Source organism: Physeter macrocephalus, unplaced genomic scaffold (genome assembly GCF_002837175.3).
Source record: "Physeter macrocephalus isolate SW-GA unplaced genomic scaffold, ASM283717v5 random_40, whole genome shotgun sequence".
NCBI lineage: Eukaryota > Metazoa > Chordata > Mammalia > Artiodactyla > Physeteridae > Physeter > Physeter macrocephalus.
In genome coordinates this window covers 55827-72238 of record NW_021145326.1, presented here as the reverse complement: position 1 = coordinate 72238, position 16412 = coordinate 55827, and the positions used below count along the sequence as shown (strand labels likewise).

General features: G+C 50.1%; 2 protein-coding genes across 2 annotated transcripts; both read right to left on the bottom strand.

Annotated features, from left to right (window-relative positions):
- Positions 1–77: 77 nt before the first annotated feature.
- SCAMP3 (secretory carrier membrane protein 3) lies at positions 78–4545 on the bottom strand. Its single transcript, XM_007108865.3, has 9 exons — positions 4268–4545; positions 3856–3933; positions 3078–3200; positions 2871–2991; positions 2280–2408; positions 1675–1834; positions 1465–1566; positions 822–939; positions 78–543 (listed from the first exon to the last, which is right to left on the bottom strand). Exons 1-9 carry the CDS (start codon positions 4331–4333, stop codon positions 397–399), a joined length of 1044 nt encoding a protein of 347 aa, XP_007108927.1. The 5' UTR covers positions 4334–4545; the 3' UTR covers positions 78–396.
- Positions 4546–4983: 438 nt separating this feature from the next.
- On the bottom strand, positions 4984–14307 carry CLK2 (CDC like kinase 2). The gene is made up of 13 exons (XM_028483521.2): positions 14242–14307; positions 12809–12978; positions 11834–12062; positions 11052–11136; positions 10632–10698; positions 10340–10456; positions 9359–9525; positions 8048–8142; positions 6780–6909; positions 6593–6675; positions 6353–6432; positions 6074–6164; positions 4984–5538 (listed from the first exon to the last, which is right to left on the bottom strand). The coding sequence occupies exons 1-13, from the start codon at positions 14242–14244 to the stop codon at positions 5353–5355; spliced, it is 1503 nt and encodes a 500-aa protein (XP_028339322.1). The 5' UTR covers positions 14245–14307; the 3' UTR covers positions 4984–5352.
- Between the last annotated feature and the right edge of the window lie 2105 nt (positions 14308–16412).

The following is a 16412-nucleotide window of genomic DNA, read 5'->3' as shown; positions in this document are numbered from 1 at the left end:
TTCTGCTTCCATTCTAGTCCCCTCCACTTTCTCTTCCATAAGGCCTAGTTCCCATTAAAATTCCGGAAACGGTGTGATTTGTGTTCCAGTTCCACTTTCTTTTTATTTAAATAACCGAAGCAACAGCCTTGGCACAGCAGAAGGAAGCTGGGTTGGGGTGTGTAGAGGTGGCAGCAGTGTGGCGTGATTGGGGGAAGGGGAGTGGGAGGGAAGCAGTGACTGGGTCACACTAGGCTCCCCACACCCTTAAGTCAGGTTCAGCAGTCATGGCTGTGGGACTGGGGGCACTATAGTGAAGACATCAAGTAGTGACGTCTCATCAAGTCCCAGAGACCTCGGGGATGGGGGCTAGGTCACCTCCCCTAAGTGGCAGGGCCAGGGCATCCCAGTTAGGGGTCACGGTGCCCGGAAGGCATTTTCGGCAGCCCCAGCGGCTGCATTGGCAGCTGCGGTTCGCACCGCAGGGTTGGAGAAGACACCAGCTGCAAATTCTTGCTGGGCTTTCTGAAAGCTGGCACCTGTGCGGCGATACAAGGAGTGGATCTGCAAGTAGAGGCATAGACTTTACAGCACGTTCTGGCCACTGTTACCCAACTCCAATCTAACGCCATCACCACCACTCACCAGCCTGCAGCTCTAGCTTTTCCCTCGTGGCTCCCTATCAACCCACACCCACATATACCCCACAACACCCGCCTCCCAGGTCCATTAGCTGAGAACCCATCCGTCAGCCTGGCCCTCCCCAGTTGCTCCTGAATGTTCCACCCATGCCCCTAGGGACACATGATCTCACTCTCCTGGCCCCACCTACAGCCCCTCACCCGCTTTAGCATCACAATTCCCAGCACGGCAATGCCAGTGAAGAACAGGGCAACCAGCAGCATGAGCACAGCTACAGCTGGGTTGGCCTTCAGCACCACCAGAGCAGAGATCCAGCCACTGTAAGGAGGAGAAAGTATGTGGAAGTGAAGAGGGGCTGCTCACAGCTGGGTCTCTGTCCCCCCAGCTTCTCTGCTGGTTATGTCTTCCCACCAGGGGCCGTTTTCCTGTCAGTCTGGCAGCTTTCCATGCACCGCAATCCCAAGCTACACCTACTCTCTTCACAGTTTAATCCCAGCTTCTGAACGATCAGCTCCCAGCTCTCCAAGCTCTTCCAGACATCCTCACTCCAAACACACCTTTCTGTTGAGGATTCTTCCTCTTCTCCAACCCTGGTTACACATGTCTCCTCCAGGAAGCCTCTTCAGATTGACCACAGCCATCTTTCCCTTAATCTATGTCTGTTGAGAGTTGTGTCTGGGCTCTCTATCATGGAGGACATCTTGTCTCTCTGGTTAAATTAGCACCTCCCAAGGATAAAAACCACATTTCCTTTCTCTGAACAACTCCTATGCCAGTACCCAAGGCTGACTTGGTCTACAGGAGTGGGAGGAAGGGGTGAAGGTAGATGGCAGCCTCACAGACCTGAACCCCCAATCTGGGATGCCAATGGCCTGGAGGACAAACAGAACATCCTGGACGAAGAAAATGAAGAAGAAAACGAAGAAATTGAATGAACTGTCACTCCTGCAAAGAGAAAGAAAGGGAAGTGTAGGCAAAGAATTAGGGTTGGAGAAGCAGAATGGGACACATCCAAGTCCCCTCCCTGCCACCATCCCCACTCCCCCTTCTTACCGGAAAGCCTTATACATGGGGCGGTACCAACAGACGAAGGAGCAGGGGGTGAAAAGGAGGATCCAGAGGATAGAGAGCCCAAAGCCTGAGCCATTGCTGGTCTCCACACAGAAGTTGGCCAGGCAGGCAAGAAAATTCAGGAGAAGAGCCAGAGTGCTGCCTAAGGGTTAGAGGAACAGGATGATGGGTCAGTGAAAGCTCCTTTCCCTAGAAGCCCACCCCACAGCCCTCACCAAATGTGGCAGAGTAAGGAGAGGAAGGCGGCTTCTGCCTTCACAGGATCCTCAGCAGTGGAGACAGAACTAGAAAATCTCAATCATGTGTGATCCCCTTGGCAAAGACATTTAAAGGATTCAGAATATGTTTATGCATAAGGACAGGGGGAAGGGGGAGAGGGCAAGAACATACATTTGCTAGAAGGCTGGAGAATAAGTTCTAAATACTATAAAAGGAGTAATCCAGGAAGATTCCTGGAGAAATGAGACTTAAACTCAAATGCTGAGGATAGATGAAGTGTCTAGTTCTGGGTGAGTGGGCTCCAGGAAAAGAAAGATGTACAAGTTACTACCTGTACTTTTCCTTCAAAAAGGCTTCTCACTACTCACACATCCAGAGGTAGTACATGGTGGATACTGTCTTCTGAAATTCTTGGGGGATCTCCATTGAGATATCCTGGAAAAAGCAGGGCTGAACTGGGCAAAAAGAAGGTAGAGGGGGCCAATTGTTCTGTCGAGCTGTAAGGCACAAAAAGAGCAGGAGGATCTCACAAATGAGACAGAGACCAACAAATCACTCCCCCTTCCTTTCACCTCCGGGTCCTCTCTTCTGTTTCCAATGTGAGGGTTCAAAGAAACAAGGGCAAGTGGCAAAAGTTATATTAATACCGAGTGTTTATTAGGACTTGTATTTATTATGACTTACAACTTCTAAGCACTGTGCCCAGCATTTTGTATAGATGACTTTGTTTAACCCTCACAACAATCCTGTCAAACAGGTACAAACATAATTCTTATTTTACAAGTGAGGAAACTGAGACATTCAAGATTAAATAACTGGCCTAAGAGCTCACCCTTAATAAGACATAGCACCCAAATTCAAACTCAGCAATCTGGCTCCAGTGCCCATGCTCTGAGGTCCTTTTTTGAGACTTCGAACCTGTCAGATGCCCTTCCCAACCCTATCAAGGATCCACTTACTAGCTGTGCCCCCGAGGGCAGCATGCTGGAGTTCTCGCTCCCTCCGGTCCAACTCCTCTGCCTTCCGGTTGAGCTCCTCCTGCTTCTTTAGCAGCTCAGCTGTGGCTGCTGCAGCTGAAGCCTGAGCAGTATGAGCAGAGGGCAATGTGAGTCCTGAACCCCAGGGCTGGCCCCTCTCCTCAACCCCTACCCATACACCCCCTTTACCTGGGTGCTGTAGGAGCCATAGTTCTTGGGTTCTGTGGGGCTGAGCTTTCTCGAAGACTGCAAAGGGGGAGCTGAGGGTGGAGCTATCGGAACAGGGGCAGGAGGCTCATAGCTTGGTGGTGGCTGTTGAGTTTGGAAAAAAACCTTAGGGATCATCTAGTCCTTCACAACACAGGAATCTAGAGTCTACTTGAATACTTTTAGACCTAGAACTCATTACCTAAGGTGGCAGCCCCTCCCCCAGTTGTTAGAAAGCTAGTTCTTGTGTTTGTATCAGAGAACTCTTTTACAACCTGCAGCAGCCCTCATAACCCCTCACATCGAGTTCCTTAGCCAGGACTCAAAGCACTCATCTACCGTATCAACCTTCTTAAACTTTTAAAAACTCTTACCTTTTTCTATTGCAGTGAGACAAACAGGTCTAGTCTTCTTCATCCCTTGCTTTCTAACTGTATACCTAAACATAGTTTGTTTTCTCCGCAACTCCAACCGGCCCCATCCCTTTTCTTCTTCAAAAAAGGCTCCCCAGACAGGGACTTCATCAGGCCCTGCCAGACTCCAGGTCCTCCCAAGACTGACATTTAGAGCTCAAACCGATGGATCCTTGGCCTTAGTGTCTTTAGAAGGATTGGCATCCCATGGCAGACTGATCTTTCTCAGGGAGCTAAGATCACGGTGTTTCTTCCTTTGAGTGCAAAAAAGTCCCCTATACCCCAACCAAGTGGGCCTGTTAGCATACCCTACCCTTCCTCGCCCGCCCGTGCTCCCAGAATCTCACCTCCCGGGTCTCAAAAGGGTTGTAGACGTCAAGCGTGGCATAGTGCGCGCTGGGTCGGTGCTGGATCACAGCTGGGTCCTGTGGGCAAAGATCTGGGGCTCAGCTGGCACCTGGTACCTCTGAGGGAACTCACAGGGGCCTCTTCTCAATTGCTGTGGCTCCAAGGACTGCAGGTTGGGGGCCACGCTGTTGTCCCCATATTTGCCCCCAATCCTTCACGCCACACCGCCAGTACCAGCTCCTTAAGGGGCAGGGCCCGCCCCCCCAGGATGCTCACTGGTTTGGAGTAGTCGTCACTCCCACGTGGCGGCCCTTCTTCGGATCAAATGTCACGAACGGGAATACAAGTTAGCCCGACCCTCCAGACTCGAGAAATCACCCCAGCTGCCCCAAAGAGGCCGGCGCAAGTCACCTGAAAGGGGTTGTCAAGCTCGCCGGGCTCGGCGAAGGGGTTTCCACCGTCTCTGCTTTGAGCCATGTTTGCAACTTCGGCTTGGGCCGCCCCCTGCCCTCCACGCCCCTGCCGCGGCAGTGGCGGCGGCCGCGGCTCTCAGAGGTCCCTCCGCTCCTCTCGGTCCGCCCCGCTTTTCTGTGCACGGATTGGCTTTACACGGCGGAAGGGTCACAAGGATCCCCGCAGCAGCAGGAGGGTTGCGCCTGCGTCTCGATCAAAGGCAAAGGAAGTGCCCCACGTGACACCTCTAACTCAGTCTCAGTAGCCAAGTACCGCCCCTTCCCCACGTGACTTCCCTCAATTAACGAACTACACCTCCCAGCAGGCCTCGCGTCAGAATCCCGGTCCCTCCTAGTCTTCCGAGACATAGGACCGGGGTCTTCCGACCGGTGGTGGTAGTCTCCCAGGAGCCCAGTTGAGCAAATTTTTTTAATCTGGATTTCTGGCTCTATCCTGGGGCCCAGCCTAAGAGCTACAGTAATCGAACCTCCTTCCCAAACCTTATCATTCCAGATAACCCTTCTCACCGTCAAGAAATGTTACCCAACCATCACTCTCCTCCCGAGACAAACTGCACAGGTAAACTGGTAACCTGACTATAGTTAATTTTGGAGGATAAGATGGGACTCCATTCGTTGCCAATCTTCTCATCCCTCCACCCCAGCACCCCCAAACCTCAAACTCCAGGGATGGGGGTCAGATGAAGCATGTCATTTTATTTCACAAAGACTGTACAAAATTCCTTATAAAACATGGGATAGATGCCATCTGGTTACCTCATTCTGCCCACATCCAACTCAATTGTGAAGGGGCAAGTGAGGGTGGGAAGAGTGTGAGATGGAATAGCATTATGTACAAGGCAGGGGTTGAAGCGATAGGTCCAAGTTCTTTCATATTTACACTATTTCACATATTCACAGGTACATAGGGAGCCAGTAGGAAGGAGTGGGCTCCGGCTCTGTTCTCTTGTATAAAAAAGCACCAGTGTCCTGGACTGGACACCCACTGCTGTTAGAGTGGCAGAGGGGCCCAGGGCCTGATCGTCACCGACTGATATCCCGACTGGAGTCCCACAACTTGGCGTTAGGTGGCTCAGCCCGAAGGCGGGCGAAGAAAGGGTGTTGAAGGGCTTCGCCCAAGGTCAGCCGCTTGGCAGGTTCATACTCTAGCATGCTTTCAATCAGATCGAAGAGCTGGTGGTGTTCCTCTGCCTCTGAGGTCAGATACCGCTGGTGGTGGAGGGCAGGAAAAAGGTGAGGCACGATGCCTTACAAACCCTGCGTTCTTCAAGGCCCTAGATTTCAATCCTGAAGGACCACGGCTCTGCTTGCTACCATTATGAATGACCACACCGTGACCATTTCTGATGTCACAGCTCACCCTACCTTCCCACTAGCACAATTATTCCTTCATACTCTTTGAAAGTTCTACTTGTATATCCTTGTCAACTTCATGAATCTTCTTTAGCTCCTCAATAAAATGTAACCTCTTCAAAGGTAGTTTATTCTTTTTTGCCTGACCTAAAGAATCCAGAACATTGCTTTCATCTCTGGTTGGCTCAAGAAAAACATGGCTGTCTAACCTCATTCCCTCCATAAAACCACTCCCTCTTATCTCTCTTCTATCAACAAAAGATGTCTTCTTTCAGTTTTCCTCCCCTTCTTTCCTAACCCTCTGCTTCTGAAATGCATTCCAGGGGCAAAACACCTTAAGACGGAAGTGACCTCTGGGTGGTGGGCACAATTTATTCCCAGCCCGGCTCACCCGAAGTGGTTTGCAGTTTTCTCGAACGTAGCGCCCAGCTGATGTGTTCTCATCCCAATCCAGGCGACCCCGATAAAAATATTTCTGCTTCCTAGAGGGGAAGGGGGAAGTTGAGGAATCAGGAGGTTCCTCTTGTTGTGGGATGATTCCCTTATTCCCTCATCTCAAGAGTAGCTGAGGGGAGGGCCAGGTGTCAAAGAAAAAAGAAAATGATGTAATAGAGACCAATTTTGTGGAGAGAAAAGGAAAAGGGTTAAGTCCCTCCCACTCGAGGTTCACCTTGTCTTTCGGATCATCCGGGAAGGGATAGGACCCAAGATCCTTTCCATCATGGCTAGATGTTCTCTGTTGTCATGGGTCTGGGAAACAAAGACAGAACTGAGCATGGGACCGAGAGGGGATGCTGAGGTCTAGCCGCCAAGAAGATAGGCAATGTGGAGTGAGCAGGCAGCTCCTCAGCAGACGAGGAAATCAGGTAAGAGAATACCTAGTGGTCATGTAAAACACCCCACCACTTACTTGGAAGAGGGTGAAGCCAACATAGTATTCGAAGATGATGCAGCCTATACTCCACACATCACAAGGCTGAGACCAGCCCAACTCTGGGTAGGAATGGGAAGGAAAAGGTACTATGAGGCTCAGGGGGCCCTATCCTCACCACCACACCCCCTCACATACTTGGACAACCTTGTCCTTCCCCCCTTACCGAGGATGACCTCTGGTGCTCGGTAATGGCGTGTGGAGACAATAGTACTATGGTGTTCATGGTCAAAGGTGGCACTGCCAAAGTCTACCACCCGCACAGCTGTGCTCTTCACACTGCGCTCATCTCGCTTCTAGGGGCAAAGCAGGAAGAACATGAACCTCTGCACCGAGACTGAGAGAATGAACAGACCAAGCTTCTACCACTATTCTCTAAAGTGCTTCTGAGCCTTAAAAAAACAACTTTGACCTCCAGCCTGCTCCCACACATGCCTTCTGCTTTACAGCTGCCCCCATAGCCAGCAGACTACTTTAGGAGTGGGGGAGGAAGAAGATTTAGGAGTAACTGTGGAATAGCATGCAAGTCTCTATGCATCTGAAGAGTATACCCAAGTGACCAGTGTACAGTATTTCTGAAAATATATAGCAGGTAGCAAAGTGAGCAATAGCTTCCTTAGCTGAGATCTCCATGATCTCCAGTTAGTCAGTGGAGCTGAGCTTTCCTTACAGAAAGAAAAGGAAGCCCAAACCAAGAAACTTGAAAGCGTTTTCACTCTACTGGAAAGTTAACTGAGGTTCTTTTTCCAAATTCTCTTCCAATTTAAGTCTTGCATCTCTCCCCTTCCATCTATTCTGGTACTGCAGTTTTACTCAGTCAGAGCCAGACCAGAAAATGTGGGAGAAAGAAGTAAAAGGGAGGACAGAAAGGGCTAAGAGAAAGGCAAAGTGGCATGGCCACCTGTGCCCACTGGCCAAGGGGTGGACCCTGTCCATCTTACCTTCTCTAGGTTGTAGGTGAGTTCGTAGTCCGAATTCACAAACAGAATATTTTCAGGCTTGAGGTCCGTATGTGTCAGCTTGTTATCATGGAGGACTGCAGAGGAGAAGGCCAGGTCAGGGTTGGTCCAGGCGGCCAGAGCTAACTGGTACCAGCTGACCCCAGGCTTGGTCACCTAGCTCAAAGCTGGTGAGAAGGCAGGTCCAGAAGCACTAGGCTGCTTTCTGCTCTACATCCAAATGAAATGCCTAGTCTAAGAAGCCCTGTACTTATTTAATTTTTGAATTTTATTTTTTATACAGCAGGTTCTTATTAGTTATGTTTTATACATCTCCCCTTCCATCTATTCTGGTACTGCAGTTTTACTCAGTCAGAGCCAGACCAGAAAATGTGGGAGAAAGAAGTAAAAGGGAGGACAGAAAGGGCTAAGAGAAAGGCAAAGTGGCATGGCCACCTGTGCCCACTGGCCAAGGGGTGGACCCTGTCCATCTTACCTTCTCTAGGTTGTAGGTGAGTTCGTAGTCCGAATTCACAAACAGAATATTTTCAGGCTTGAGGTCCGTATGTGTCAGCTTGTTATCATGGAGGACTGCAGAGGAGAAGGCCAGGTCAGGGTTGGTCCAGGCGGCCAGAGCTAACTGGTACCAGCTGACCCCAGGCTTGGTCACCTAGCTCAAAGCTGGTGAGAAGGCAGGTCCAGAAGCACTAGGCTGCTTTCTGCTCTACATCCAAATGAAATGCCTAGTCTAAGAAGCCCTGTACTTATTTAATTTTTGAATTTTATTTTATTTTTTATACAGCAGGTTCTTATTAGTTATGTTTTATACATATTAGTGTATATAGGTCAATCCCAATCTCCCAATTCATCCCACCACCACCACCCCTGCCACTTCCCCCCCTTGGTGTCCATACGTTTGTTGTCTACATCTGTGTCTCCATTTCTGCCCTGCAAACCGGTTCAGCTGTACTGTTTTTCTAGGTTCCACATATATGCATTAATATACGATATTTGTTTTTCTCCTTCTGACTTACTTCACTCTGTATTACAGTCTCTAGGTCCATCCATGTCAAAAGCCCTATACTTATTAACATCAGATATACATGTACTTCTCAACCAATGTATAAAGATGGCTTGCTACGTTTTTTTTTTTTGCCACACCACGTGACACGCGGGATCTTAGTTCCCCAACCAGGGCTTGAACCCGCACCCCCTGCAGTGGAAGAATGGAGTCTTAAACCACTGGACTGCTACGGAAGTCCCTATGGGGTGCATTTTTGCACTGACTTTGATATGTGTGTATCTGACTCCTGTGAATTCAACTCTGTGAAACTGTACTGTTATGAAGACTCAAGGAGGAAGTATGTACTAATCCCTACCTGGCCCCTTGGCTGTACTACTCCCTGCTCCTGCCTGGTTTGCTGGGAACAGAGAGCATTCTCAGCTCAGACAAATGTAAACCTCTAGCTTGAGGAATCTTTTTGTCTCTTTGTGCCTGCTGCCTGACTTACACTTTCCCAAGGAAGGGGAATAAAGGAAAAAAGAGGTAATTAGGTGCTTTGACTTCAAACACTTTCTCTTCCAGCTCCTGCTAGGTTGAATGTGGAGTAAGAGCAATCAGTGATGGTAAGGACATCAGTAAAGGAGTTAAGTCAGAAGAGAAAGAGATGTCAACATGATAGTGAATAAATGAACTGCAGATAATTGAGTTGACTGTTTAGGGGCTTCAGCAGTGTACAACTGAGACAGAAGAGGTCCAATGGAGGGAGGGGCTGCCCCAGAGTCCGCCTCGGCCCGCCCCACTCACACTTGACGGCCTGGCACAGCTGGAAGGCCATGTGGCGCACTTGGTGGATGGGGTAGGGCAGGTAGTTGTTGTCTTTGAGGAAATCGAAGGTGCTAAGGCCCAGAAGCTCAAAGGAGATACACATGTGGCCATGGTAGTCAAACCAGTCAAACATCTGGACACAGAGGCTGGGAAGAGAGATGGGGGAAGGGGGATGTCTGATGAGCTCCGATTTGCCCACCACCCCTCCAACAAAGAGGGACTACATAGCTGTTTATTCCACATACTTGTATAAAAACATGCCAGCTATTATCACCAGGAAAATTCAGTTCAGCTAAGCAGTGGCCTTTCTGGCAGACCCAAGGAGAGAAGTACTACCTGCGAAATTTCAAACCATTTTCCTGCAACATTTTAAACAGTTAAAAAAAAAAATTCTTTTGCTGAGGAGCTGCCAAGCGCCAGCCTTCAGTGTGGACCGTAAATTGTCAAACTGCCACTTCTGCATTCTGACCCCAACTCCCGCTCCTGAAATTCACTCACCATCAGCCATCATTGGGCCCATGTTTATACCTACTTATGTCTTTGCTTAATATTCTTATTCTACGTTTGGATTATGGAATATGTGTGAACAGAAAAATTACACATAAATGTCTGTGGCTTCATTAGCATAGTTCTAGGTAGTAAAAGCACAACTAATTTTTTGAAAAAAATGTTGATTCTCAGTCTCAGGGCCATTTCCAGGGCATATCCCTACTGAGGCCATCTTGGGTCGGAGCCAAACTGCAGAACAATCTAACTGCCCTGAAAACAAGGGGAAAGGATTAGAAAATGTCACAGACCCTCTCTTCCTGCCCTAATGTTCTACTACTCTAAGATGATGAACAAGAGATGGATGGATGAGAAGGTCTGCAACTCCCCTGCCTGTCTAGTCCAGGTCGGGAGGGTTTTCCTGTGTAGAGATGGAGCCTCTCAAAATCCCCACATACTCCTTCACTCACTTACTTCTTGTTGTCAGGGTCCTTCTCATTGATTTTCTCCAGCACATTGATTTCAAGTCGAGCTGCTTCCTTGTACTTTTCCACATTTTTAATGATCTTCAGGGCAACTCGAGCTCCGCCCCTATAGGATGGCAGGAGAGGCTTTTGCTGGAATCTCAAGAACATCTCAGACTGAACAGGGCTGCCTGGGGATTAAGATATCCTCCCTATGGCTCATTAGCAAAAAAGCCCCAGATAACCCTCACTACCTCTTTATGGCTACCAGGTGTGGAGTACAGAGTGGAGCTGACAGTTACCTGCGATGGTCAACACATTGTACAACTCGGCCGAAGGTCCCCTCTCCCAAGGTGCTTACAATTTCATCTGAAATGAAAAAGAGCAGGGTCGGGGAGAGGGAGGGAGAGAAGGTGGGGAATGAGCTGAGTTCGAAGAAAAAAGGGTACAGCAACCTGGGGTGAGGAGATGAAGGAAGGGGGAACAGATACAGATGGTCACAGGGGAAGAAAACCCCTGCATGATTCCCACCACCTTTAACCCAGGGGCCATGAGAGCTGGGAGTGGACAGCAGAGGTCAATTCTCAACAGCAACTCAAACCACCCAGATAAACAACACCACTGAGAAAAGGCAAAAGAGGCTGTGACTTGGGTTGGCTCGGGACGTTAGGATGGCTATGGGACCATTACAGGCTATAGGATTGTTACGATTTGGCTTGTACATCGCTCTTGTAGCCAGTCCCCGACGTGGTAGATGAGGTGGCCCTCAGCGTCGTCCTCTACACTCTTGGCTCTCCGGCTGCTGTGCTGCTGTCGGGGGGCGGGGGGGGTCGGAGCAAGCCAGGTGTCGGAGCGGGGGCCGGAGGGAGGCGGGGTGGGTGGTGGAGGGGTCACCGGTCACAGGCGCCCAGCCAGGGGGGACAGACGATGATGGGGGACAGTGGAAGGGAACACGTCAGATGCAGTAAGGCGGATCGGGGTGAGAAGAGAGAGCGGCGCATAATCCCAAGTCCCCAAACCCAAAATGGGAACGGGGAGAGGTACGGGCAGAGCAGAGAAGTGGTGTCGTTGCCAATGTCACCCACAACCCCATGCTCTACATGATGCCCTTCCAGGCAGGCACAGGTCTCCCCTTGCCCCCACCCAAGCCCACCTGCTGACGGGGCCATGGAGTCCAGGGCTTGCGGGAGAAAGGCAGTTCATAAGCAAGGTCCCCATTAGAAAGTGGAGGCCTTGGGGGGTGGAGGAGCTGCTCCCAACACAATAAGCCCAGCATGCCAGGGAGGGCACTGGGGTTCACAAATGCTCTGTGCCCATCAATCTCCAAAGCAGATTCCAGGGCCCTCCAAGAGTCGGAGAGCTTCCAAGAGAGTAGACAGGCTCAGTGCCCACCTCAGTGTTGATGCCCCAAATGCTCAGATGAGAACAAGGATACTTCTCACTTACCAGGGTCCCAGAGGGCTGAAGAAGAGTGGGGAGAGGAAGGGCCTGGGCTGACACTCACCGAAGATGAGCGGCTGAATGTCCGGCTGCGCCGCCTCCGCCGTCTGTGCTTCCTACGGCTGCTGCGCTGGCTGCGGTAACTGCTGTTCTCCCGATGATATTCGTAGGAATGCCGGTAGTCTGTGTCATAGTAGGCTTCTCCCCGATCCCGGCTGTAGTCATTGCGCCTGTAGCTGCCACAGTATCGCCGGTCATACGCCCTCCGGTCGGATGAACGATCGTCATAGCTGCTGTTGGACAACAAACACCCATTAAATGCATCTGTTCAGGCCACATTCCTTGTCATACCATGCAACAAGGTCCTCCCTCACCGAGGACAAGGAGTATTGTTAGAAAAGTTGCTCTCACACACTCAAGTCTCTCCGTGAGGACCAAGGCCCAGGGCAGTGAAGTACAGAGGAGGATGCCCACACCTGCACATCACCAAAACCTCTGAAAACACCGGCAGAACAACCCCCTCTGAGGGCCTCCTCCTCCCCTCCAGTGATGCAATGGAATAAAGAGCCATTTCTTTTTTGAGCTATTCCTGATTGATATCCAGCTTTGCTCCAAACTATCCCTAACCCATCCCTCCCACTGAACATGCTGCTAAGTTATTAAAACCATGGAGACCTAACTTTGTCTTGTCTATTAGCTCATTAGCTACCTCTAGACCCTAGTCCTTTGCACTTGCTTTCCCTTTATCTGGGACACTTCTCTCATCTTTCAGACAAGCTTAGATGTCACGTTCTCTGGGACGTTTTCCCTGAACTACACATCTTGCCCCACTCCAACCAAACCTGTTGGATGTTTCCTCAGCTCCTTACTATATACTTCCTCTATGATAAGACTCTTAACACCACAGTGTAAATGGGTTATTTTGTTATCCATTTTGAGCATCACCTTCCACCAGATACTTAGCTTGAGACCAATAAATCTTTGTTGAATAAACGAATAAGTGAGTGGGCCAAGTGTGTTTCTCTTTCTGAAGCCTCACCTCCGGGAACGGACATGGTAGCTGTCTTCCCGTCGGCGCCGCCGTGTCCGGTCACTGCTGCTTGACCAGGAGCGGCTTCTTCGTCTCTTATGCTTTCGGCTCCGATAGTGTTCGTGGTAACTCCCCCGGCTGCCTCTCTCTGAAGAGTGGTACCTTCGAGGATGAGGCATCTGGAAGGGAAGGAAAAGTAGCAATACTGGGGTGAGCTCTGAGTTTTCAGAAGTCCCCTCCAAGGACTGGCTGCTCCAGAGATGCTAAGCTGCTTTCTGCTCTTCAATTTCTACTTTTTTTTTAAACCACTCACAACTTCCTCAGTCTTCCTCTGTGCTTACAATTCCTCCTTAATGGAGTATATATATTCACCTACTAACTCTAGCTAAAAACTTTAGGAATCTTCCCCCCCACTCAGCTCATTGCTCTATTCTGATTTTCCTCAAATATGCCTTCATGAAGACACTCAGGTCTGGGCCACAGCTCATTACAGTTGAGACTGTGTAACTCATGAAGACTGCAACAGTTCATCATTGGCTGGCATCTAGGATAGATCTGTGCCATGCTAAGTTCCTCAAAACTCAACAAAATAATGCTTTACTACACACTATTATCACAAATGTTTTACAATCATTAAAAGTGTATCTTATCTCCCCAAATAGGCCATCCATGTCCTGAGGGCAGGAATCCAGTTTCCCAGGTTTCTACATATAGTTGTATAAACCAAATATAAGCAAGTTCCAGGGATCTGGGTCTGGCCCCTTGAACTATCTTAATCATTTCCCACATCACTGGCCAAATCCCCCTTGAGTGGTTTTAAGTACATGTGGCTCCAAGCTGCAGTCAGCTTCCCATCCAGCCCCTCCCCTTTTGTGCTTACTAAGTACAGAATAACTGGTTTTTAATTCATATCAGCACCAGTTGGCTAAAAGCTGGCCACCTTCTGGTTATTGGAATTGGAATGGCATGGTGCACAAATCCTTTTTTTCCTTCAAGGAAAGAATCAGAGAGAAATCACTGTCACAATCCAGGAAGATGAGAAGAGGAGGGCAGAAAGCAATTAAATAGGCCCAGGGACAGAAGTCTTGCTAGCGGGGGTAGGATTAGGTGTGGAAAAGGCATGACTGCAACATCTGGCTCCCATTCTGAGCTACTTCTCAAATTGAGGAGGGTGGCAATTGATTCATTCCTGGCCTAACAGGGCTTGTAGGAAACCAAGAAGATGCAAGCACAAGATTCTCCCAGGTAATCCAACCTTGCTTAGCACAGCCACACAAATGTCATCTCACCATATACATACTGCCACCAAAGTCCCTCACAGGTTGTCCTTCTCCACATTCCCCCAAGGATCTCCAGCCTGCAACCTTACTCAACTTGTGCATCTTTTTTTTCTCTTTCTCACTCAGAAAATCCAGAAATAACTCCTAGGGTAAAACTCTTACCATATCTTCCAAGTGACACCGTGGTGTCTTCCCCCTCTCCGGCTTTGGTCCAACTTTGATATTCTACTCTTTCTCATCTCTGGAACCACCTCCATCACCCCTTCTCCTACTTTGATCCCTCCCAACTTCCCCACCTGTCTTCCAGAATACATCTAGGGCAGGTCGACCTTCCATCTCATCTTCCTACTCCTCACCTCTGCCACTTCCCAGTTCTCAGCCCTCCCCCTCTCCTAATTTCGCCCCGAACCCTTGCCCCCAATCCAATCTTCTTCCCGCCCGCCCCGCGGTCGCCATCTTTCCGCGCGGCCCCGCGGCCCGCCAGCCCGCGCGCTCACCGTTCTGGCGGCGAGGCCCGTGCGCTTGTCCCACAGGAAGTCCGTGATGGCGGCGGCACTGAGGCCGGAGTCCCGGCACCCCCGCGGCGACGAAGTGCGGCTCCACCCCCCTAACCCGAGACCCTGGGACCTCCCGCCTAGTTCCCGGGCTCCGCTCCAGTCCCGCCCGCCCCGGCTCCGTCCCCGCCCCCAGGATCCGCTTGGCGCCGCTCGCACCGCCCCCGCCCGGGGCCCGATCCCAGCTCGGTCTCCGGCTCTGGCCTCTCCGATCCGCCGCCGCCACCGCGAGCGAGCACGTACGCACGCACGCACGTCCTGCGTCGCTTCCCAGCTACCCCTGGGCTCCGCCCCCAGGACCGCGCACGCCAGCGCGTCCTCGCGTAGCTCGCAGCAGTCTGCCCGTGAGAGCGGAGGAGGTGCTAGGGCGGAAGTTCACGGGAGTGGGGAGAGAGTCGTAGGGGATTAGCAGGCTCGCACCACCCCCCCGCTCAGGCCCTCGTGTCCTTCCGTATCCTTCATCGATCTTTTACCTATTTCATGAGACTGCTGTGGCTTGTTTTGTTAGGTTTGGAGGTTGAAAAGGGGTTGTTGTTTACGGAATGTCGCTGCTCCGCAAACCTTTTGAGACTTGGTGGTGAGGTGTGATTCTCAAGCATAGCCTGTGAAAGTTCAGTTCTTAAAACAGTTCGGCAACCTTAACGACAGCAAAGAAGGGCTCCCATCTTTCCTCCTGAGCAAAAGCTACGCACGTTTCGGGGTGGGTGGGGGAGCGGGGTATGGCCTTGGAGGAAAGGTTTGAGAAATGGAGGGGTGGAGAATCAGGTGCCAAAGAAAGGGAAATTTTTTGAGAACTTTATGTTACGTACTTACACATGATATATGAGAAGTGTAAATTTACTGAATTAAAAAAAAGAGGAAGGTGAAGGAGACCTTGAGACAAACTGGGCAGAGTTAGAGACGCTATAGAAGGAATTGAGAAATAATAAGGGAAATGAAAAAAATAACCTGAGGATAACTATATTCAAGTAAAATATCTGAGGGGAGCCAGGATGGTGGATAATCAGATGGAGCTTACATCAGTTGGCCAGAAATGGTTTAGGAAAAGTTTCCTAAAATAGAAGAGGAAGAATAATTAAGGGGTGAAGAGGGCAGTGTAGTTCACCTGCTCTTCCATGAACACTTCCCTTATTCATTCAACAAGCATTTACTAAGTGTTCACTATGTGTCCAGCATGTGGCAGGCGTAAGGCTTTTGTTCTTCACAGCTTCACAGTCTAACGCAGGGGTCCCCAACCCTCGGGGCCATGGACCTGTCCTGTCAGTGGCCTGTTAGAAACCAGGCCACACAGCAGGAGGTGAGCGGCAGGCGGGCGAGCAAGCAAAGCTTCATCTGCCACTCTGCCACTCCCCATCGCTCTACTGCCTGAACCATCCCCCCATCGCTCGCATTACCACCTGAACCATCCCCCACCCCACCCCCCATCCGTGGAAAAATTGTCTTCCAAGAAACCAGTCCCTGGTGCCAAAAAGGTTGGGGACCGATGGTCTAATGGAAGAGAAAGACCTGTAAACAAATATTGGCAGCTGTGTGACAAGAGCTGTTATAAACAGCAGTGCCCTGGTCACTGTAAGAAAACTGTAGACTAGACCCTAGCTTGGGAAAGTAGAGTTATAAATGTGTTTCTATTTAGGTTTCCTAGAGGAGATGACATCTGAACCAACTTTTGGAAAGTAAATTGGTGGAGAAGGATAGCAGGCAGAGAATATATTTGCAAAGGTCTGGAGACAAAGCAGAACAAAACATTTAAACAGAATTGGACTCCTGGCTTTCAAGAGA